Below are 24,091 nucleotides of genomic sequence, written 5' to 3'. Positions count from 1 at the left end.
TACCCTCTGGCTCCTACCCTTGTAACCGCCCCCAGTGTAAAACCTGTCCCGTGCACCCTCCCACCACCACCTACTCCAGTCCTGTAACTCAGAATGTGTACACAGTCAAAGGCAGAGGCACGTGTGAAAGCACCTACGTGATTTACCGATTGACCTGCCTACACCGTGAAGCTTTCTATGTGGGAATGACCAGCAACAAACTATCCACTCGCATGAACAGACACAGGCAGACAGTGTTTGTTGGTAATGAGGATCACCCTGTGGTTAGACATGCCTCGGTGCACGGCCAGCACATCTTGGCACAGTGTTACACCGTCCGCGTTATCTGGATGCTTCCCACTGACACCAACCTATCAGAACTCCGGAGATGGGAACTTGCCCTTCAATATATCCTCTCTTCCCGTTACCCACCAGGCCTCAACCTCCGCTAATTTCAAGTTGCCGCCCCTCGTACCTCACTTTTCATTGGACAACATCTTTGCCCCTGTACTTCCGCCTCGACTGACATCTCTGCCCAACCTCTTTGCCTTTACATATGTTTGCCTGTGTCTGTATAGGTGCGGATGGATATGTGTGTGTGTGTGTGTGTGTGTGTGTGTGTGTGTGTGTGTGTATACCTGTCCTTTTTTCCCCCTAAGGTAAGTCTTTCCAATCCAGGGATTGGAATGACTCCTTACCCTCTCCCTTAAAATCCACATCCTTTCGTCTTTCCCTTTCCTTCCCTCTTTCCTGATGAAGGAACCTTGGGTTGCGAAAGCTTGAAATTTGTTTGTGTGTGTGTTTGTGTTTTTTATTGTGTCTATCTACCAAAGCTTTCTCGTTTGGTAAGTCACAGCATCTTTATTTTTTATACATGTTTTCCCTGTGTCCTGCTCCACACCGTCAAATATCTGGGCGTAATGCTGGAGAGTGGAGAGCAATACGAGGTGGAATGAGCATGTGAGAACTGTGGTAGGAAAGGCAAATTGTCAGCTTCGATTTATTGGGAGAATTTTAGGAATGAGTGGTACACCTGTAAAGGACACCGCATATAGGACACTGGTATGACCTATTCTTGAGTAGTGCTCGAGTGTTTGGGTTCTGTACGGTTGCATTGAAGGAAGACATCAAAGCAACTGAGAGGCAGGCTGCTAGATTTGTTACCGGTAGGTTCAAGAAACAAGTACGTGTTACCGAGGTGCTTCAGGAACTCAAATGGGAATCCCGAAAGTGAAGGTGACATTCTTTTCGAGAAACCCTATTGAGAAAATTTAGACAACCGGCGTTCGAAGCTAACTGCCGCCCAACGATTCTACTGCCACCGACGTATATGGCGCATAAGGGCCACGGAGATAAGATACGAGAAATTTGAGGCTCATACGGAGGCATACAGACATTCGTTTTACTCTTGCTCTATTTCAGAGTGGAAGAGGAGGGGAAATGACAAGTAGTGGTATGAGGTACCATCCACCACACACAGTACGGTGGCCTGCAGGGTATCGATGTAGATGTAATTATCTTGACGCACGAGTTCATAGCATTTTTCCATACGTTTAATAAGCACGACAAATGCACATAACAGAGACTTTAGTCATCAATAATATATTCTCCTCCACCATTTACAATAGTCTGCCAATGCTGGGTTCACTTTTCAATTTCTCGACTAGAAATCACTCGGTTTTCAGGGAAGAACTCCTCGAGCCACGTTAGGAGCACATTTTCGCCTGGAAAAGAAGTTCCTGGAAGGCCGACGGAGGTTTCTCGGGTCTCCAGCCGGGTGGTAGCGTCGATATCTCACGATGTTTCGGGAAGTGTCATACTACCCATCTTCGCCAGAAGACCCGAGAAACCTTCATCGATAGTTTACGCCCGGAAAGCCTACAGTCACATATTCCTCAAAGGCTGTTCAACAGAGAATGGTAAAGAAGAAAATGTGAGGCCACGATATCACGTGAGTAAGGTAGGTGCAGAATGACTTCCCAACTCAACTCCTGCACAGCGTTTTTTGTACGTCTAGTAGAATGCGGACGAGCATTATTTGTGGTGTAGCATCTCTTCGTGCTGTCTTCCCGGTTGTTGTTCTCGGACTGTGTTTGCAAGATGTCTCAGCTCTCGATAATAAATGTCAGCAGTGACGGTTACACTTTGGGGATGCAATCCGCAGTACATCACACTATCAGTGTTCCACCAAATGTGTAACATTATCTTTTGTAGATTCACACAGGTCTTTGTTTGGCTCAACCATCCCTCTCTTTTCCTTACGTTAGCACGAAGGCACCATTTCTCGTCACCAGTAATCGCACAGGAAGGGAATGCTCGGTGTTGTTCACAAGAAACTGATGATGAGCAAGCAGAGATGCACATAAAGACGCCTGTTAATTTTTGTAATTTTGGCTCAGAGTGTGTGGTACCTGTGCACCTGATGTCTGAAACTTTCCCCACTGTGTGCAAATGTCGCACGACGGTGGAGTGATCGCAGTTCGTCACACTTGCAAGTTCTCGAGTACACTGACGTGGATAACTGTAGATTAATGCTTTTAGTACACTGAAATGGATTAATGATTTTTAAATGGTCTTCATCAAACCTCCGAGGTATTTCTAAATCTGGAGAGCCACTGGTGTCAAAACGATCTCCTTAAAATGCGAAAATCAATTTCTTGCCGTGTCCAGTCCAATAGCATTATCCCCGTGCACAGCGCAAATGTCTCTAGCTGCCTTCACCACTGTCACCCCTGTACTAAACTCGAACACGAAGATATGTCACAAATATTTGAATTTTTACACTTGGCAGCACATTTTCTAGCATCCACAGCTCCAGTAGCTACCTCAAAATGACAATATGTAAACTCAGATAGCAACAGTGGACTACAAATAAAAGATGAGAATCGACAAACAAACCCGTAGCAACCGGAATACCGAGCTGCAAACAAAAATGCTATGAATTTATGCAGCAACCTAATAATATAAAGTATGAAATACTCAGAACAGGAGGAGGAAACAAAATGAAACTTATCAGGTCGAAAGGGAATGTGATGTTATTTCAATGACTACAAAATATAGTCAAATTTACAAACAACCACTTGGCAGTACCAACCCACTTACAAGTATAACTTTCATCCCCTCTGGCAGAAATTCACACACCAATTTGGTCGGGAAGGGTGTCGTAAAACTGTCGTATCCTCTCGCAATGTAAGCTGGCTCACAACTCTCCTAAACGGCAACTCTCCTAAACGGTTCTCGACATCCCGGATACTCGCATCGGGGCAGAGCTGACGTCCGAGCCGGTGTCACACGTGTTCTATCGGAGACAGATCTCGGGATGTCGCCGGTCCCAGGAACAGTTCATTGTCAGGCAGACAGTTCGTCAATAATATATTCACCTTACTGTGGTCTTTGTAAATGTGTAGAGCCACTGATGGCAAAACGATATCCTCACGTGTGGACGAGAGTTTTCCCGTCGACAAACGGTACCACGGTACTGTCGCACAGGATTTAACTTGCGAGGACACGAGACGTACCGTCGTGCCGACAGAGTTCCCTCGGTCACTACCACCCACGATACACGACGTGATACTGGCAGAAACACCTCTGTGCCTCTCCGAAACACTGGAAGAAGGGGATCTCTCCCGATGTCACTGACATACTCACTGACTACAGTTATCCGGGGTAGCGCAGAATCGCAATTCGTCACCGATCACAATGTCATGTCACTCGACATCAGTCCGTGTGTGCTTCCCAGTCACAGCACCACTTCGTACACCGTCATCATTGTAATGGTAGCCTACATGTGGGGCAATAATTCCCTAGTCTGGCTGCTGCTCATCTCAGACTAATGGTGTGGGGTGACACAGAATACTGCAGGGAGTCCATTACCTGTCCTCAGTTCACAATGCAGTGATCCTCAGTCGTGGTGTTCAGATACTATCGAAAGAAACCTTGCTGACAAGTACGCTCGCCTTCACATTCCCATCTAGTCCGATATCGAGCCACTGTCACACCTGAATGCCCGACAAAGCTGGATAATGCACGATTCGACCAGCCGGCTGAACGGATATCCACAGTGAGGCCCCTTTCGAGCTTTGTCACGTGCTGATCATGCTGTCTCACACAAGTACATGTTTCCTTCCCAGGAATCACTCACCATGTGATGCTATTCGTGCCCCTTTATACCCTACTGGACCTGGTAAAAACAACTAAACATGAAGAACACCAATGCACCCTGGTGGCTGTTCTACCTGTCACAGACAACTGCAACTTTAATCTTTTACATATCTGATGATATTGTGCACATGCACAAGTTATACAGGCATCTGACCGTGTCTTCTGGGCATTTCACTGTTTTTGTCAGGCAGTGTATATATACAGGGTGTTCCAAAACTTGGTAGGCAAAGCTTCTGAAATGGATTCCTTGTATAATGAGAAGAAAAAAAGTCCGGTACATGTGGGCTCAAAAGTGAATACCTTGAAGAGTTACAAGCACCTTTTCATCTTCGATACTGTGAAACATATGTCTTCTACTGTAAGCTCTTTGTTTTCCATATTCTGGGAGGCAGTGGTATGGACCAAAACAAGAAAAAAATTGTGAAGTAAACATGGCTCTAAAATGTATACCTTAAGAGTTACAAGCAGTTGTTTATCTTCACTACTGTGGAACACTTATCTTCTACAGTGAACAAGTGCTCGTAGTTCTTAAGGTATTCATTTTACAGCACATGTTTACTAATAATTTTTTTTCTTGTTCTTGTCCATATTACCTCCTCCGAAAATATGGAAAGTAAAGAGCTTGCAGTACGAGAGATTTGCTTCACAGTATTGGAGATGAGCCCATGTTTACTGGACATTCTTTCTTCTTCTTGTACGAGGATTCCATTCCCGAAGTTTTCCCATCGAGTTTTGAAACACCCTGGACAGCACGTCTGAACCTTCTATGCTGAAATATTATTAATGGTTTTGTCTCAAAGGTAGGATGTAGATTGTGGTGACAGTGATCTGAAGCATAACCTGAGGTCTAGTTAGGTTGGAATGTCACAATTTAGTTGCAAGTGGGTAAAGATGACAAATGTGAAGGAGTATTCCATATAGAGCAGGACACACTTACAATATTTAAAAGTTTATGATTTGGTACTTTATTTATATTTTTTGAAAATGCTGAACTTTTTACTGTATATCAACAATGGTTTGTGGCCCATTATTGCTTTCCCTCCATAATTTGTAGTCTTTATATAACGCCATATGTTTTTCATGTGATGAGAGTGTGAAATATTGGAGATTTTGGACCTTCATTTCACCTAATTCGCAGGTAAGAATTAGCATAGAATTATTTATATTACTGTTACATACCCTAATGAACTGCACAAAGAGTATGAAACTGAAGCAGGCAAATTATAGGTTGAGCTAAATAATATAATACAACAGTACGAATTTTCATGTAACATGAGTCACATTGATGTAATTAAGTTTTTGTACCAAGAGAGATATTAGAGATAACTTTATCTTGTTCAGTAATTTACTTCTTAATGTGACTGTATAACTAATATCACTACTAAAAATTTCTCAATTTCAAAAATGGTTCAAATGGCTCTGAGCACTATGGGACTTAACCTAACTAACCTAAGGACATCACACACATCCATGGCCGAGGCAGGATTCGAACCTGCAACCATAGCGGTCATGCAGTTCCAGACTGAAGCGCCTAGGACCGCACGGCCACACCGGCCGGCTTCTCAATTTCAACCCACATTGTAATAACAGAAAATTAAATGTGTAATCTGAGTCACGTAATCTGAGTCACAGTTGTTTTATTTTAAGATTGGAAGACGAGGATGCCCTACCAGCAACAGAAAGACAGGGAAAAGTTATAGAGAGAGAAGGAAAACATGAATAATTTAAGAAGTATCTGGAAGAAGCTCGAAAAAGCCAGCAGAAGCAGAAACGAAAGTTTCTACAGTTGAATCACCATAAACAAGGACTGTTATTAGAAGAAAGAAGAGCTAAAAATAGGGAGAGAGTTAGAAAACATAGGCAACTAAGATACAAGATCAGCAACCTAGTAAAACAAGTTTCTCACTGTATAAGTCACATAGTGCTCTGGATAAAGCCATGGCTCAAGTGCTGCAATTGCTTACATTAGCAAGGTACTGTCAACTATACCTGAAAATGTGAAGGTAGTTTCAATCTAATCAGATGGACCTGCCTCACAATTCAAAAATTCAATTTCAAAAACATCCCAGATGTGTGTGATAAGGCTCAGATCAGGTGAACTGGGGCCCCAGCACGTCAATTGAAATTCACCACTGTGTTCCGTGAATCAGTCCATCACACGCCATGCCTCGAGACACGGTGCGTTATTGTGTCAAAAAATGCCACCATCATCAGGAAACGTGATCGTCATAAGGGGTGTGCACGGTCTGCAGCCCGTGTACGATACTCCTCGACTGTCACGGTGCTGAGCTCCATCGGATACACGGATGTCAGTACGAATATTCCCCCGAGGCATAATGAGGGTGCCGCCAGCTTCTCTCCGTCGCACGGTACAAACGTCGAGGAGCTGTTCCCCTCAAAGATGACTGATTTGTGCTGTCTCATCATGTCAAACGCTCTGCCATTGTCTCAACGTCCAGGGCTGACGGCCACATGCCCGTTTCAGTTGTAGTTGGCAATGTCGTGGTGTTAACATTGGCACGTGACGTCTACGGGAACATTATTTCTATTTCTTGTATTGTGGCAGCGAATTGCCGAGTTTATTCTAAATTCACTTTTTTTATCAACAAAATATACAAATAGTGACAATATTATGAAACAGATAGATTGATACTGACCTTGTAGATGAGACGCTGATGTTGAGTTGCAGACAGGCACCACAAAAAGAATGGTATACATTTGAGCTTTCGGCCAAAACAGGCAATGGTGCCTCATCTCTTCCTCCACCCAAACGTCTCAGGAGGCCCGCCGGTACTGACTAACCGCCATTTCATTCTCGATGCAGATATGGAGTGTCACGGGTTCAGCACACCGTTCTCCTGGCCGTTAGCTTTCATAAGCGTAGCCACTACTTCTCAGTTGAGTAGCTCCTCAACTGACCCCACAAAGACTGAGTGCACCCCGATTGCCGACAACGCTCAGCAGACCCGGACGGCATCCAATCCGGGCACTAGCTAAGGCCCACAGCACTTACTTTTTGGTGATCTGGCAGCAACCGCTGTTACCATTGCAGTATGACAGTGCATCATAGGAGAAGCAGTCTAGGTGGTGGGGTTGAGGAGGCCGGGCCGGGGAGGGGTAGGGGTAGGGGTAGGGGTAGGGGTAGGGGTAGGAGGGTACGGGTGAGGGAGGGTGTGGTGCTGCTTGCAGCAGTGTTTAGGGACATGGTGGGAACAGGAAAGGGCTGCTAGGTCAGGAGGTTTGGGGGGCGGGGGGAGACAAGGAGGGGAGGGGAAAAGAACTAGTTATTTAAACTCCCATCCCATGTAACATGCGCAAGAAATGGGAATCCCTACTGCCTAAAAATAAATTTAGAAACATATCTCATTTGCCAATCTTTCTACAAATCATCTGAATATCCACATTCAGAGACTTCAAACTTCTGTTAGCAACATGGCACATAACAGTGTTCATACAAGTTCCAAGACAAGCAGTAATGTACTGTGAATAGGATTCACTATTTACATACAGAGGTAAACATTTACTTCAACAGTACAGTCATAATCAGGTAAATATTAAGCTACCAGTTTTTCTCTAAACAAAAATGAATGTTTGTCCATGTGTTTGGAATGTCTGATCACAGCAAGTAATGACCTGATTTGTTGTTGTTGTGGTCTTCAGTCCTGAGACTGGTTTGATGCAGCTCTCCATGCTACTCTATCCTGTGCAAGCTTCTTCATCTCCCAGTACCTACTGCAAGCCCACATCCTTCTGAGTCTGCTTAGTGTATTCATCTCTTGGTCTCCCTCTACGATTTTTACCCTCCACGCTGCCCTCCAATGCTAAATTTGTTATCCCTTGATGCCTCAAAACATGTCTTACCAACCGATCCCTTCTTCTAGTCAAGTTGTGCCACAAACTTCTCTTCTCCCCAATCCTATTCAATACTTCCTCATTAGTTATGTGATCTACCCATCTAATCTTCAGCATTCTTCTGTAGCACCACATTTCGAAAGCTTCTATTCTCTTCTTGTCCAAACTATTTATCGTCCATGTTTCACTTCCATACATGGCTACACTCCATACAAATACTTTCAGAAATGACTTCCTGACACTTAAATCAATACTGGATGTTAACAAATTTCTCTTCTTCAGAAACGCTTTCCTTGCCATTGCCAGCCTACATTTTATATCCTCTCTACTTCGACCATCATCAGTTATTTTGCTCCCCAAATAGCAAAACTCCTTTACTACTTTAAGTGCCTCATTTCCTAATCTAATTCCCTCAGCATCACCCGACTTAATTAGACTACATTCCATTATCCTTGTTTTGCTTTTGTTGATGTTCATCTTATACCCTCCTTTCAAGACACTGTCCATTCCATTCAACTGCTCTTCCAAGTCCTTTGCTGTCTCTGACAGAATTACAATGTCATCGGCGAACCTCAAAGTTTTTATTTCTTCTCCATGAATTTTAATACCTACCCCGAATTTTTCTTTTGTTTCCTTTACTGCTTGCTCAATATACAGATTGAACAACATCGGGGAGAGGCTACAACCCTGTCTTACTCCCTTCCCAACCACTGCTTCCCTTTCATGTCCCTCGACTCTTATAACTGCCATCTGATTTATACACTGTTATTTGCAAAATAACGGGCATTGTCTGGAGAAGGTTTGTAGTTTTGGGTTGGGTAGTTTTATGGAGAGGAGACCAAACAGCCGGTCATCGGTCTCATCAGATTAGGGAAGGACGGGGAAGGAAGTCAGCCGGGTCTTTTCAAAGGAACCGTCCCGGCATTTGCCTGGAGCGATTTAGGGAAATTACGGAAAACCTAAATCAGGATGGCCGGACGTGGGATCGAACTGTCGTCCTCCCGAATGCGAGTCCAGTGTGCTAGCCACTGCGCCACCTCGCTCGGTGCGATATAAGATGAACACCAATAAAAGCAAAACAATGATAATAGAATTTAGTCAGATTAATCAGGTGATGCTAATGGAAACTAAGAGTTTTGCTACTATATTTGGACAGCAAATTACACAACGGCCGAAGTAAAGAGGATATAAAATGTAGACTGGCTACGGCAAGAAAAACGTTTCTGAAGAAGATAGATTTGTTAATACTGAATACAGATTTAAGTACAGTCTTTTCTGATGGTTTTTGCAAAGAGTGTAGTCTTGCACAGATGTGGATGTGGACAATACACAGTTTTGACAAGAAGAATGAGGAGACACTGAATCATATAAGACAGAACTTAAATATATGGAAAACTTGACCAAAAGAAGGAATCGGTCGATAGGACACAAGCAATCATCGATTCGGTAACTGAATGAAGTTTGGAGGATAAAAGTTGTAGAGGGGGACGAAAGCTCGAGTACAGTAAATAGATCCGAGTGGATGTCGGTTGCAGGATTTATACAGAGGTGAAGAGGCTTGCACAGGATCGATTAGCACGGAGAACTGCGGCCCGCGGGTGCAAGGCAGTGTAGTTTAGCGCCCCGTACACGACCGTGTGTCGCTAGTGTTGGCATCGGGGGAGGGGGGGAGGGGGGGGGGGAGAGAGAGAGGGAGAGGGAGAGAGGAGAGAGAGAGAGAGAGAGAGAGAGAGAGAGAGAGAGAGAGAGAGAGAGAGAGATAGCTGCAGAGTGAGTTGTACTGTACCATGGTCTGATCACACGTAAACAAATTATTCTATTTTAAAAATACTTTTATGTAAGGGATATAGAGTCTCATTCTTACTGATAGTAGTTACAAGTAAATATTTTTTGTTATACTTCGTGCTATAGCTTTTTGTATCTCTTTTCAGAGTTTAGAAATCGGATCCTTAGTTTGCTGTTTTGTACGTAATAATTTTAACTGACCAAGTTTGAAAACTTATTAAAAATAGAATTAAGGTTATAAAGCCCTTTAATTCTTACAGTCAGCATTGTTAAAGAAGACAATTACCATTTTACACGTTTCTCTTTTTCGAGGAAACTATTTTGTCTAGGCTTGGTACAATATTCCGTGAGACTGCTAACCTCAAAGAATTAATCAAATTTTTATCGCCAAGTAATGAATGCTTCTTGGTTTTAGCAAGCTTTAAAAGAGAGAAAAAGCGCTCACAAATAAATGTAGAACCAAACATTGAGAGAAATTTGGCCTTGTGCTTGTGCAAAAGAGGGTATTTCTCTCGTGGAAGACATCTGTAAAAGTCATCCCAAGTTTTACACTAAGAAAGCGGTTCTTCAGGCGGATGTTGCACTGCAGGTCCATCAGCTCTAGTTGAAGCACTTGTGAGACGTCCTCTACCCGAAGGGAAAACGGGCGAACAAATATATATAAGGCCGGTTGACGGTCAATTATCTCCAAAAATTTGTTTTCAAACCGTTCTTGTAATTCGCAAATGATTTTGACATAATCTGAAAAATCCGCATCTTCTTTAACGCTGTCTAGTGCAGGAAAGTGTCCACAATTTTTCTTGTGCATTTTTTTTTTAAGTGCTTGAATCGTCTGCACTAAATCAGCAACAGAGTGAACATTTCACTCCAACGCGAAAATCAAAGTATTTAAATGACCAGTGAGGTCACTCAAAAAAGCCAAATTCGCCACCCACTTAGGATCACAAAGTAATTCTTCTGGACGTCCTTTCATTTCAAAAAGGTATTTATTTCACCCCTCAAGGAGAAAAACCGATGAAGCACCTTTCCTCTGCTCAGCCATCTTAATTCGGTGTGGTAGGGGATATCCGGGTATTCCGATTCGATGATGATGATGATGATGAGTCCCATACTTCTTTACAGAGCGTAGGGGAGCGACGCGGAACTCGCCACCCTAGTGGAGGTGGTTTGCCATTGCCTTTCTCCGGCCGTAATGGGGATGAATGATGACGATGAAGACGACACAACGACACCCAGTCATCTCGAGGCAGGAAAAATCCCTGACCCCGCTGGGAATCGAACCCGGGACCCTGTGCTCGGGAAGCGAGAACGCTACCGCGAGACCACGAGCTGATCAACCAGAAATTCTTTAAATTGGTGATGTGTGAGTCCATGCGATCGAAGATAATTAACCGTTCAAAGAACTGTGTCCATAACATTTATTATGTTGACAATCTTTGCACAAAAGTGCCTCCTGGTATTATCAGACAATGGACTGCCGCGAATAAGGAACAGCCAACTTTAGCCATTTTTGACCTGACATAACCCAGGAATCCAGTGCGTATCCCTCGTAGTGCAGGGGCTCCATCCGTTGTTATACTGGTCAGGCGTTCCCATTTTAAACCGATTGACTCTAACACGTTTTCCACGGCTAGAAAAATATCCAAACCCCTGGTTGTGTCTTATAATGGTATAAGGTCGAGTGGCGCGGCGGTCGGTCGGGCGGGTGGTCTGCACGGCCAGCTGAGCGACACGGCTCGGCCACTGCGACAACAAACGAATTCGCCCGGGGCGCTGGCTGATTGCGGGCGCTAGCGCATCAGGGGCACAGTTTGGACGAGCCTGCTTTAGACTGAAGACCACAACAATAATAGATTTCAACAGCAGACGAAAGCAGAGTGCCATACCTTGACGAGCTCGGGCAGAGCTGACCAGAACTCGATGTTGGGCACCATCTCCCGGCCAGTGGCACCCCGCAGCAGTCGAAGAGCGAGTGCTCCGCCCACAAAGTACACCCCTAGGAACACGAACAACAGGATGCACAGCACCGACCCCGTCGACAGTCCGCCGTCGGCGGCAGCTCCCGCGGCAAAATCCGCCGGCGACATGGCGGGCCGGTACGTCGGGCACGCCGCTGCCGAAATCAGCTCGAACTTCTGCAAATATTGAACGAGGATGGGGATCAGGAGGGGACACTGTAGTGAGCCAATTAACTTACACGAAATTTAGACCCAGTACACACACAGGGTCGGGGTGTCTACGACCCAGGACAACTGGGAGATCTGGGAAAAACCCGGGAATTTTTTCATCCGGGAGAAAACCGGGAAAAACCTGGGAATCTTTTTGAATTCTGGGAATTTTTCATTGTTTTAGTTTTCAGTTAAATTTTTGTGATTTTGACTGGTAAGAACCAATACTCTAACAAAAAATTTTACTGTATCCCACTTCTGCAGAATAATACTGCAGCAACAAAACATGAACGAGAGAAAAAAACGAAAATAAAACTTAAGTCACAAAGGAAATGCACCAACAAAACACAGTGTTCATACAAACGTCTGCCAACAGCAAAGTGTGTCACAGGCTTCAGGAAGACTGTGCAGTGCTTCTTAACAACAAATTGCCTCCAATGAGTGTGACATGACAGTTTTTTACATTAGAATCGTTTTAATGCAAGATTTTTTAATGTTTCACACGTACGAACATGCGGGCTTCCTGCGTCATCGTAACTGCGCAAGTGCAGTGACGCCTATTATCTGGTGCTCTCTGGCAACTGCTGAAACGTACCTTTCTAATAGGTACCGGAAAAATATTGCGAATATTGCTTTGAAAAGCGTTACTTTCAAAGAAAATTTCCTTTTATGTAAGATAAACTATGTGAGAGAGTGTACGACGAATTTCTTAAATCACAGAGCGTTTGACTCTCATTTAAAACTCAACTCTTTGAGGACGACCATATGAAGAGTTTCGAGCCCAGACGATCAGACATTTACGTTGTTATTAAAAAATTTTACTGGCACAGTAATGTGATGTACGACGCGCAAAAAAGATCAACAATATATGTGGAAGCATAGTTTCTCTTGCAGCTCATTAATCTTAGAGACCAATATTATATATCATAGCTTTGCTTTCCTTGTAGCAACAATTGTACATTAATTTAAGCCATTAATTTTTCTTATTTGTGTGTTCGCGCTACTAAAGAGTGATCTTGCTATTGGCTGACTACATCACGTGTCAAATGCTGTCATCAGCTGGCGAGATCAGGAGACACGAGCTGTGACTGGCTTACAAAAGCGCGTCGCAATCTCAATTTTAATGCTTCGGAAAGTAATATGCGGTGTTTGGTGGAATTTGAATTTATACCTTCGTAACACGGAAATACGCAGTGTATATGTTGCTGCACATCAAAGATCTTTCCAAAACGTGTTTTTTTACGCCGGTGTATAAAACCATAAACCATAACAGGATTGATAAGTGCCGAGAAAAAGTATACTGTCACTTAACACGGAAAAGTGTATTTTCACCGGGGAGAAAGTTTATTTTCAACCGGGAAATCCGGGGTAAAATCCAGGAATTATTTTTCCTTGTCCATGTAGATGCCCGGAGGGTGTATGGGTGGAGAAGGAAAAAAAATTCCCGGATTTTTCCCAGATTTCCTGGTTAAAAATACACTTTCTCCCGGGTGAAAACATACTTTTTCTTTTTTAAGTGACAGTATACTCTTCCTCACCACTGTAAAACTCATCAATCCTTTGAATGTTTATGGTTTTATATACCGGAGTAGAATTTCCAGGCACTTTAGAAAACGAAACTCGGGGGGGGGGGGGGGGGGGGGGGGGGGACACGTTTTGAAAGACCTTTGATGCGCTCCACCAAATAATGTACGTCACTTTCCAAAGCATTGAAACTGAGATTGCAATGCGCTTTTGTAAGCGTCATAGCTCATTCACGTGATCTCGCCAGCTTATGACAGCAGTAGGAGACGTGATGTAGTCAGCCAATAGCAAGATCACTCTTAAGTAGCGTGAATACACAAATAAGAAAAGTTAATGGCTTAAATTGATATACATAGCATTCACATATAATATTGGTCTCTAAGATTAATAAGTTGGAAGAGAAGCTAAGCTTCCACATATAATGTTGATCTTTTTTGTGCGTGTTACAGCACATAATTCATCTTGCGTAAAAGGAAATCTGCTGTGAATGTAATGCTTTTCAAACCACCATTCGCAATATTTTCCCGCGACCTGTTAGAAATAGGTTCCTTTCAGCAGTTGCAAGAAAGCGCCAGCTAACTGGCGTCACCGCGCTTGCGCAGCTACGATGACGCACGAAGCCCGTATGTTCGTTCGTACGTGTAAAACATTAAAATATCTTGTCATAAAAGAAACAAGACTTCAAAGGATACTTCAAGAGCGTCGGGATTTCGCGAACCATACTAAAGTGCATAAAATTCGGCTTAAAATGCACATCCGCATGTAAATTTTCTTGGAGTACCAGTACTCACATTTGGTTCTTTATTATAGCATAATGCCATACGTGCACTTGAAATGCAGCGAACAGTTGAAACTAAATTAAACACTTCGTTTCAAATAAATTGACTGCCTCAGTAGAAAGGATTAATAAAAGGCAAATCTCTTTAGCAAACCAGCAAAAATAACTTCATTGTTCTGTAAGGCGATTAATGCTTGACTGTCAAAGATGGAAATAAAATCTGAAACTTTTAACATATTTTATCCTGCCGTAATTATGCGAACGTATTTTAATTCATTTGATAGCACCCGGTCACAAAAATCCGTTTTGTTATCATTTAACGTGAGAGCAATAAACGTAGAGGAAACAACAAAATCAATGAACGTAAACACAGGTCACGTGGAGAAGACCCACCTCCCCACCACAACTCGGACTGCTCTGTGCATCAGCCCCGGACCTACGAAATTTCCGAACCGGAGCAATATTAAGTAGTGGCGCCCAGCCACACTTCCGTAAGCAGAAGCGGGAGAAGGTACTACTCATACGTGACTCAACCGCGCATGCGCAAGAGCCCGCCCGCAACTGCTCAAACGAATCTAATTTAAACAGTTGTCAAGTCACGCTCATCGGAGGCAATTTGTTGCTATAAAGCATTCCATAGTGTTCCTAATGCCTTTGACACACTTTACTGTTGGCAGACGCTTGTATGAGCACTGTTTTGTTGTTGAATACAGGGCATTTCCTTTGCAACTTAAGTTTTATTTTCATTTTTTTCTCTCCCGTTCATGTTTTGTTGCTGCAGTATTATTCTGCAGTAGCGGGATACAGTAATATCCTCTGTTAGAGTATTGATTCTTACCAGTCAAAATCACTAAAACTAAAACAATGAAAAATTCCCGGAATTCTAAACAATTCACGGGTTTTTCCAGGTTTTCTCCCCGATGGAAAAATTCCCGGGTTTTTCCCTGATCTCCAGGGTTGTATATACCCTGACACATCTATCAGTGTGAAATCCATATGTGGATTGCACCTGCATTGCGAGCGGTGTTCATTGTAGATTATTCTTCAGATTTTGTCTTTTTTTTGTATAATAATACTTTTCAAAAAGCTTCATTGTTAAAATTACATTTCTAATTACTATTATCATTATCACTGTTATTATTATCATTAAGTATATATGTTAATAGACATAATTGTTAACTGTGGCCCTGAAAAGGGTGCAGGTATATATCAGCAGCATACGATACGATCAATCACCAGCTACTACTAGTCGAGGTCTACAATCTGACCAAAGATTTAGGTCTAACCAGACTCATCGCCTTCCTTCTGCAAAATTGCAGGTTCTCTGTCGACTTTCCGGGACGGCGTAGGCGACGGAGACTACAGAAGAATGGCCTCCCGCAACGAAGTGTTTTGGCTCCAATTCTGTTTAATATATACACGAACGACCGAACTATAGCTCCAAACACGGGGAGCTGCTTCTACGCTGACGACTTCGCTTTAGCCACCCAGAGCACAGATTTTGAATCGGTGTAGAACAACCTCACGAATGCCCTCTAAGATCTATCCAGATACTTCAACACAAACCAGCTTAAAACAAACCCTTCAAAGACCCAAGTGTGTGTTTTCATTTGAGAAACACGGAAGCCACTCGCAAGTTGAAAATAGTACGGTCGGGGGTCAAACTGGAACACTGTGAGACTCCAAAATACCTAGGAGTGACACTTGACAGATCTCTCACTTTCAAAAAGCACTGCAAGAAATGCAAGTTGAAAGTCTCCACCAGGAACAATCTCCTTTGGAAACTGACCGGATCACGGTGAGATAGTGAATCTGAAACAATCCAAACATTTGCAATGGCACTATGCTATTCTGCGGCAGAGAATGCCTGTCCTGTTTGGTATAATTCAACTCGTGCCAAGCAGGTGGATGTAGCTCTCAACGAAACCTGCAGAATTATAACAGGTTGCTCGAAACACACTCCAGTCGAACGGTTTTACCAACTTGCAGGAATAGCAGCACCACCAGTTCAAAGAGAGAGAGTTGCGAACAAGGAAAGAAAGGCAGTGGAACAGGAAAATCACTTATCCTCTGTACGAGCACAAACCGCATCCACAACGACTGAAGTCGAGAAAGAGTTTCCTTATGACATCAAAGGAACTTAGTTCCACTGCTGTAAAAGCTAGGTTACAACTATGAAGGGCTATGACCTACCTTCCCCCTGGTTGGAAAAGAGTTGTTGAAGCTTTACCTCCAGGCCATGACAGGGAATGGACAACTTGGAAGTCCCTGAACAGACAGAGATCCAGAGTTGGAAGATCAAAACTTAACCTGGCTAAATGGGGATACACTGATGCAAATAATATTCAGTGTGAGTGTGGAGAACAACAGACAGTCCGGCACATGCTTCGGTGTCGATTGTACCCAGTCTCCTGTACACATTATCTTCAACGAGCAACACAAAATGCACTGGAACTGGCCAAGTTTTGATGAAAAGTAATTTAATCATAAATGTGTAAAATGTATGTACATGTACCTGTATATTTCTGACACGAGAATAATAATAATAATTATCATCATTAAGTGTGTACACAAGTTCACAGCACTTTTGTTTTGCTTGTTGGTATTCTGGTTGCTATGGGTTTATTTATTGTTTGTCATTTCTTATTTGTAGTTCAGTGTTACTTCTTGAGTTTACATATTGTCATTTCGAGACAATGAGTGGATCTGCAGGGGCTAGAAACTGGAGTGCCATGTGGAGAAATCAGAACATTTCTGACACGTTCTTCTGTTCGAGTTAAACAGAGAGGTGACAACAGCAGAGGCAGCCAGAAACATTTCCACCGTGTATGGGGACAATGCCACTAGATGGAGAACAGCAAGACAATGGTTTTCTCATTTAAGGATAGTTCTGACATTAGCGACTCTCCGTATTTGGGAAGACCTTCACGGATTGGTGAAGATTGTTTAAACACATTAATCCACAATGATGCACGTCAGTGCACTCCGAGAACTGGCAAATGTGATGAAGTACGATCATTCCACCATTGTGCAACATTTGCATGCAACGGGGATGGTTTAAAAATCTGGTGTACACGTACCTCATGCTCTGAGCCAAAATCACAAAAATCAGCAGTTGTCCATGTGTGTGCACCTCTGATTGCTCGTCATCAAATGGCTCACGAGCAACACCGACCATTCCAATCCCGTGTCATTACTGATGACGCGAAATAGTATCTTTATGCTAATGTAAGGAAAAGAAAAGAATGGCTGAGCCCAAACAAAGTAGCAACTTCCCATACAAAGACCTGTATCCTTCCACAAAAGATAATGTTACACATCCAGTATGGTGTACTGCAAATGATTCCCCAAGTTGCAACCAACAACAACTGAGATGTCTTCCAGATGCAGTTCGAGAACAACAACCAGGAAGCCAGCACGAAGTGATTCTACTCCACGATAACACCGGCCCCCATTCTGCTAGACTGACAAAAAAACACTGCTTGGTTGCGAAATCGTTCCACACCCACCTTATTCAGCTGCATTTGTACCCTCAGATATTTCACCTTTTTTGCTCTCTATCGAACAATCTTCAAGTAACTTCCTTTTCGGTCAAAAATGCGCTCCAAACACAGTTCGACAAGTTCTTCACCTTAAAACCATGCATTTTCTACAGTCGCGGAATCAAAAAGTTGCCCCATTGTTGAGAGGCTGTTGGAAGTAGTGAAGGAGAATATTGTATTGATGACAGAAGACTCTGTTATGTCTCTCTGTCGTGTTTTAATAACTGTATGGAAAAACGATAATGAGCAAGATGTATGAGACAGGCGAAATTCCATCGGACTTCGAGAAGAATATAATAATTCCAATCCCAAAGAAAGCAGGTGTTGACAGATGTGAAAATTACCGAACTATCAGTTTAATAAGCCAAGGCTGCAAAATACTATGACGAATTCTTTACAGATGAATGGAAAAACTAGTAGAAGCTGACCTCGGGGAAGATCAGTTTGGATTCCGTAGAAATATTGGAACATGTGAGGCAATACTGACCCGATGGCAGTTATAAGAGTCGAGGGGCATGAAAGGGAAGCAGTGGTTGGGAAGGGAGTGAGACAGGGTTGTAGCCTATCCCCAATGTTATTCAATCTGTATACTGAGCAAGCAGTAAAGGAAACAAAAGAAAATTTCGGAGTAGGTATTAAAATCCATGGAGAAGACAGGTGTGAGTAACTTCGGAGTAGGTATTAAAATCCATGGAGAAGAAATAAAAACTTTGAAATTCGCCAATGACATTGTAATTCTGTCAGAGACAGCAGAGGAACAGGTACTCGATCGTGTTGAAAGATGCAATCGCCATCATCGAATTGCTCTTCAACAGTGGGAAGAAAGAAGGTGCTTAAAACCTGAAAGTAGGCCTGTGCTGTGATACTGCCATGCAAAACAACAAGGGGTGCAAGCCCCCCTCCATGAAAAACAAGACTACACCATAACACCATTGCCATCGAATTTTACTGTTGGCACTACACACGCTGGCAGATGACATTCACCGGGCATTTGCCATACCCACACCCTACCATCAGATCACCACATTATGTACCGTAATTTGTCACTCCACACAACATTTTTCCACTGTTCAGTTGTGCAATGTTAACGCTCCTTGCAGCGAGCAAGGCGTCGTTTGTCATTTACTGGCACGATGTGTGGCTTATGGGCAGCCACTTGACCGTGAAATCCAAGTTATCTCACCTCCCACCTAACTGTCATAGTACTTGCAATGGATCCTGCAGTTTGGAATTCCTGTGTGATGGTCTGGATAGGTGTCTCCCTATTACACATTACGACCATCTTCAACTGTCGGCGGTCTCTGTCGGTCACCAGATGAGGTCGGCCTGTATGTTTTTGTGCTGTACGTGTCCCTTCACATTTCCACTTGTGTTCCTTTACATTTCCACTTCACTATCACAAACAGTGGACCTAGGGATGTTTAGGAGAGTGGAAACCTCGGGTGCAGAGATATGATACAAGTGATACCCAATCACCTGAGGACGTCCGAAGTCTGTGAGTTCGTCAGAGTGCCCCATTTTGCTCTCCCATGATGTATGATGACTACTGAGGTTGCTGATATGGTGTATCTGGCAGTAGGTGGCAGCACCTAATATGAAAAACGTATATTTTTGGGGGTGTCCAGATACTTTTGATGATGATGATGATGATGATGATGATGATGAGAATGAGGATAATGATGTTTGGTTTGTGGGGCACTCAACTGTGTGTTTATCAGCATCCATGCAACTTCCCAACCTCTGCTCAGTCCAGTCTCGCCACTTTCATGAATGATGATGAAATGTTGAGGACAACACAAACACCCAGTCATCTCGAGGCAGGCGAAAATCCTCACCCCAGCTGGGAATCGATCCCGGGACTCCGTGCTCGGGAAGCGAGAGCGCGACCGTGAGACTGCGAGCTGCAGACCGGATACTTTTCATCACACAGTGTATGACTGATGTGTAGGAAGAAAACCCTTTAGTACATTTCAGTCCCAGCTGTTCACTATTGAAGATACATTGGGTTACGGGATTCCTCTTACACTGCAACATACTTGGTGACTTATTTTTGTTACGGTGCAAAGTCAAGCGCTAGAACGCCAGTCGGGAACAACAGTAAAGAGGACGCCATGAGAAGAGGTCGGCTAATAGCATACTGACCTACCTCCTTCCAGGACAACAATGTGACAGCAGCGGCCTCTTCGTGAAGTGGATACATGCGCCGCGCCCGACTGGTGATGGCCTACTTCAATAGCAGCTCCAGTGTTAACCACTTCATTAGTAAACTCTACATAGCACAGACTTTTGTTTGCCTATTCTGAAGACTGATTATTTTGTACGCCGCGCACTGCTTACAACGGATTTATCAAAGTTAAGTATTTGTAATTTTCTTATTGTAATAAGGCTTATTAATACGAGTTGTTTGATTGTTTGTCTAGTGAACTGAGTAGGTATGATTCCTAGACACAACAATTTTAATTTCAATTGTTAACCTATTTTTCTTCAGAGAGGTGTCACTACTCACAAGTTTTGAGTAACACATATGTTTACCTAATTGTCATGTTAAATTTTGCTTTTTTGCCAAAACACAGTATAAATTTCACAAACTCACCTTGGAATAGCTATTGTCACACCATCTTGAAATAGTGTGTCTTATTAAACACGCAATAGGTGATCAGAGAGGTCAATATGTTACTGGAAACCTCACTGTGTCAGTTTGCAGTAACACACAAGAAGGAATTTCACATTCATTTTCATACTAAGAAGTGAATGACTGTTTAGAAATTGCAGTACTGGATAGAAAATAAATAAATAGATAAATAAAAACTGTAGCTTCAGTTGTATCATTGTAGATAAGGAAGTTCTGTGTATTAACCTTCTGGCAAAATACTCTCCTAGTTGTGTATTATCATTTGTCAAAATTTCATTCTGATTGTTCAAATCATTTAGGAGATGTGAGGTATACATATGGAGGGGAGAGAGGACAAGCAACCAAGTACTAAATAGTATTTGACGTAACTATAATAATACAATGACAAATAGAAAGATGGGGTACAGGTGCAGAAAATAAATTAATAGAAAAGGACAGTAGAAACAGTAGAGTTTTGAATTGGTAATCTAGCTGGAGTTTGAGTTTTAAGAAAAGAGAGAACAAAAGAAAGAATAGAGTGCAGTTAAGAATACTTAGACATGTAGTGTCGTCAATAGATGAGTTGAGATGTGAAGAAGGTAGTAAGCAAAGGATGTAACACCTGAAATAGAGTACAGACATGGAGGTCGAAAGGGAACCTCAAAGTAATATAGGAGAAAGCAGAAGGAAAAGTAATGGAAGATATAAATATATCTGAAATGTGGAGTGGACTCGCTAATCAGGCATGATGAATAAAAGGCAGATAGGTGGAGCTAAGAAAGGCCGACCTATACTGTGCGGGCAGGGGCACCAAGAAAGGGATTGACCTGTACCATAGTAGAATAGGAATTAATATGCAGCACTGCCATACTGAAGGAAATAGAAATATTTTACAGTACTGGGACACAGAAGTTGTCTTTGGTGGAAGTGAGGGTAAGTTTTGCTAAAAGTTAAGTTTTCTTAAAAGGATAATCCATAGATCTTTCTTAAAACTGGTTATAAATAACACGAGGTTTCTTCCAATGGTTTATAGTAAAGAAGTGAAAGGATTTGTGTGCAGTGGTGGAAACAATTTACACCCCACCATAACTGCGCGCAGAAGCTTTCGAAAACAAGTCCGTATTCTTGGAAAGTGGGATATTAAGGAAGTAAAATTCTCTAAAAAGAGAAGAACTAAATGTCAATATAATGGAAACTCAGAAAGTTTATAATGAGTATAACAGCGAAAGATCAGCTACCTACATAAAGAAGGTTAATACTGCTTTACCTATTCAAAGAGGAATAATATTATGATATATCATATCAGAATAAGTGCTCACAAATATCCAGTAGATAGATGCTAAAATTGTCTTAAATTGAAAACGAAAATAGTTAATTGGTTATGAGGTCAAGAGGATCACAAATGAAAGGAACTTAAAAATAACATTAATGACAAGTAATATGTTTGTATTACTATGCACATTCCTCAGATACTTTGGCTGATCAAGAAAAGGTAGCCACACTAGTAAAGAAAGTAACAAGATATGAGAAATAATATTACAAGTATGAAGAAAATGAATGAATCCTGCCAAACAGGAACAAAGTAATTAAGTAACTAAGCCACATAGCCACAAGTGATCATTAATGATTATAAAAAGTTATGTTGGAGAAATTATGTAAAGGCAGCTTAAAGATGTAAGAGTAGGATAATAATAATAGAATACACTACAGACTTAAGCACAAGATCTCTTGTGTGATTGACGGAATATGTAGTGTTTCAGGATATTTGTAAACATCCCAACACATTGGAAAGCCGTCAACAAGAGATGCTCGTGAGTAAGTTGAATAAGGATAAATGTAGTGGGAAAGGGAAGCTGTGAGTTTTCCTTTCTTGTATGCAGTGAATGTGGAGCAGTGGTGGAGCCATCGAGAAGGGGGCCAGTAAAAATGGCATTACAACGACTGGTCGTCTGGGAGTCATTTGTGCCACGGGACTGCAAGTGCCTGAATACGAAAGCCACAGAGTAAACGACACACCAATAAGGGTGTAATGAACAACTGAAGAATGGTAGTTGTTTTTCTCTCAGGTCCTACTGTATGCATGTACGGACGTTTGAATGTACTCAAGAGAGTGGTATTACAGTAGCAATTGTTAGTTGTGTTGTGAAAAGTAATAGTACAAATATTGGGCACAATATACCCCTGTTTGTCAGAAGTGTGGCTATTTATTTAGTAGCGCCATAGAGAGAACTTGCAGAAGCATTCCAGGAATCTTCACTGATGGAAGGATCCGGACCACCAAAAAAATTACTCCGAGAAGAGAGGATAAAGGTAATACTACTTTCATCTGGCGGTGTATTGTGGTCGGCAAAATACTGCCCTGTTATATCAGCCAGGGATGCAACTTCCCGATATTGCTGGTATAAGACCCACCACAAATCTTACAAAATAAACAGCAGCAGGAAAAGAAGGAAAAATACACACCAAATGTTGATTAGATTTGATTGCATTTAGAGGCCGCTCCTGCCAAATCCAGTACACACCATCCAAATCTGCCAAATATAGAATAAAAATACTTTCCATGTGTAATGCAAAGAGTTTTTACACCATTGATACTGAAGCATATTTGAGAAAGCAGCCAGAAGAGCCATTTCAAGTACCATACATCCCAGCAGATAATACAAAAAGACTGGTCACTGATATCAAAGATACACAGAGAAATGGGACCACTGATAATTGGTACACGAGCTGCCAATTAGTGAAAGAGATGTAAGAGAAAAAAATGACCATTCTACGCACTCATCACAAGAATAAAAGGCAGATCCCAACTGAATTTTTGCCTCTAAAAACCAGTCTGCTCGAGTTTTGAAATTGTAGCTTTCAAAGTAATAAATCGCCTGTCACATAGTTGACAAAAAGAAATTGGTCAGACTCCTGTCCACAATGCATAATATGGATGATGTTGACACCAAAACATGAAAGCCACAGTCATTAATGATTAAAATTGCACTAGAGGAGGGGTAGCAAGGAGGCAAAAAAGCAAAACAAGAATTGGTACCATAATAAAATAATTAATATTAAAATGTATGTCATTTTTATACTACTTACAACTTAATTGTCTGTTGTACATAAGTAAAATAACATATCTGTACCATGAATTCCTTCATCCAGGTGCTGGTTAAAGCTTTTGAAACAAATATAATATTACTGCAAAATATAAATATTTAACTGATCCCTAAAGAAACTATAAATTATTGTAGAAAGCCTATGCACATATTTGTGTGTGTGTGGAAAGGGGGGGGGGGGAGGGGGGAGGGGAAAGGAGACTAAAAACACACACACACACACACACACACACACAACCTTTAAGATTAATCAGCCACCTCTACCAGCTGACACTTTCAGAACACAGCTTCCTTTGGAATTGTACCATATTTAAGTTCCATCTAAGTACATTACAGGCCTGTAGTTCTCAGCACACAATATCTGGTGCCGTATTGTGTCTGCATTTGATCAAAAATTTTCATCCGTCATTCAACTTTCTCAATCGAAAAATGAGGGAATGGAGAAGATGAAGAGGCCACTGAGCCAGTATATAATTAATTTTTTCACGGAGACCAGCCTGCATTTTTTGGCCGCTGGATGCTACCTCTGGCATATTACCTCGAAGAAAACAATTTATTGACAAATAGTCTGCACAGATTCAGAAAAT

The 24,091-nt window shown here is 42.2% G+C and overlaps 1 protein-coding gene across 1 annotated transcript in view; it reads right to left on the bottom strand.

Annotated features, from left to right (window-relative positions):
- LOC124553744 (cation-dependent mannose-6-phosphate receptor-like) overlaps positions 1–24,091 on the bottom strand; it is a 134,221-nt gene that overhangs the window by 5,750 nt on the left and 104,380 nt on the right. Inside the window, exon 5 of the mRNA XM_047127679.1 lies at positions 11,664–11,912. Within this exon, the coding sequence (XP_046983635.1) occupies positions 11,664–11,912 (249 nt within the window). The remainder of the gene's footprint in view (positions 1–11,663; positions 11,913–24,091) is intronic.

Source organism: Schistocerca americana, chromosome 11 (genome assembly GCF_021461395.2).
Source record: "Schistocerca americana isolate TAMUIC-IGC-003095 chromosome 11, iqSchAmer2.1, whole genome shotgun sequence".
NCBI lineage: Eukaryota > Metazoa > Arthropoda > Insecta > Orthoptera > Acrididae > Schistocerca > Schistocerca americana.
The sequence above is the reverse complement of the archived record's forward strand: the minus strand, read 5'-3'. Positions and strand labels throughout refer to the sequence as shown.